The 1,275-nt window shown below is 37.5% G+C and overlaps 1 protein-coding gene across 3 annotated transcripts in view; it reads left to right on the top strand.

The window, feature by feature from the left end:
• Positions 1-1,275, top strand: part of LOC106518367 (uncharacterized) — a 44,760-nt gene that overhangs the window by 29,962 nt on the left and 13,523 nt on the right. For 2 of the 3 annotated variants that reach the window (XM_074559740.1, XM_074559739.1), the window contains 2 exon segments: positions 56-142; positions 253-369. In XM_074559740.1, coding sequence (XP_074415841.1) covers positions 56-142; positions 253-369 — 204 coding nt within the window. 3 annotated transcript variants of the gene reach the window in all.

Genomic DNA, 1,275 nt, shown 5'->3' with positions numbered 1-1,275 from the left:
TTATTACTATTACTATTGTATTTTGTCTTTGACTTTCTGTCCCTGCCTGTCTCAGGAGCAGGCTCTTCATGCCGTTCACAGCATAGTCATACTCACAGATAAAGAGTGTTTCCCACGGCCTGAGAAACATCCTGGTCTGCAGGTCAGAGCTTAAAACCACCATAGCATCCATTTTTGGTCTATGTCTTACTGTGTTGAAACTACAGCTGAGTCTTACATCCTCACCTCTTGTTTGTCTGTTCTGGTAATTAGATCGACATGGTGACTTCAACAAGAGCCCTGAACAAGACGGTGGAAGCCTCGCAGCTGACCTCTGACCTGGGTGGGACTTTTACATACAGTCACACTGACTGGCTGCAGTTCCATCAGGTACATTATAGGAATAATAGCTCTGAGTGCAGTCAAGTTTCTTTTCAGAGCTAAGGATATCGGGCTGTTTTTTTTTTTAAGTAAAATAGGTTGGAAATTTAAAATCTGCATGTCATGTTTGGGAYAAGTCTTAGAAAAAGAGACTGAAAATATGATAAGAAAGCACAAACACCGTTAGTTTTTACTTACAATAAATGCCAATAAAAACACTATTATATTCTAAATCCAGTAWCTTCAACTAATTAGTTTTGCTTGAATAAGTCTGTTAATGTCTTGCCATCATATTTTTCAGATGAACCTTGAAATGCTCAACATCCCACCCCTCTTATAGTAACGTAACAACATGCACATGTTCCTGTGGTGCTTGTTGCATTCCTGCAACAGACAGATCACTTCAGTTTATCTATAAACAGACAGACATGATCCAGCTGTCCTCTCTAACATGAGCAGACGCCCGAGTAAAAAGAAAAGCAGGGAACTGTTAACTCTTGATTCAGACCATTTAAGATGAGTTGTATGAATGAGGTTTTGTGTTCGAGCTGCCGTAGAAGTTTGTTTTTTTAGCCACTTCATTAGAGAGCAGAACTGAATATTAGTATCTTAGCTTCTTCATCATCAGTGACCTTTTTTAAGTAGGAAAAGAAAGAGAAGGGAAAAAAAGTGAAATGTAATGAGAGAGTGAAAGAGAGGTTAGAAGATATATGAAATATATATCTAGAAAACACAAGACAGCACACCCGACATCTTGTCTCCCCACCTACAAAAACAAAGATAACAAAACCACAGCAACAAAAATGCATAACTATATAATTACATTGATTATAGACTTGCTGAAAGCTAGACCTATATATATAAACATACCCATACCTCTGTATACATACATACGCATTCATATATATATATATA

The sequence above is a fragment of the Austrofundulus limnaeus genome, unplaced genomic scaffold, assembly GCF_001266775.1.
Source record: "Austrofundulus limnaeus strain Quisiro unplaced genomic scaffold, Austrofundulus_limnaeus-1.0 Scaffold60, whole genome shotgun sequence".
NCBI classification, from domain to species: Eukaryota; Metazoa; Chordata; class Actinopteri; order Cyprinodontiformes; family Rivulidae; genus Austrofundulus; species Austrofundulus limnaeus.
This window is presented reverse-complemented; position numbering and strand designations above follow the sequence as displayed.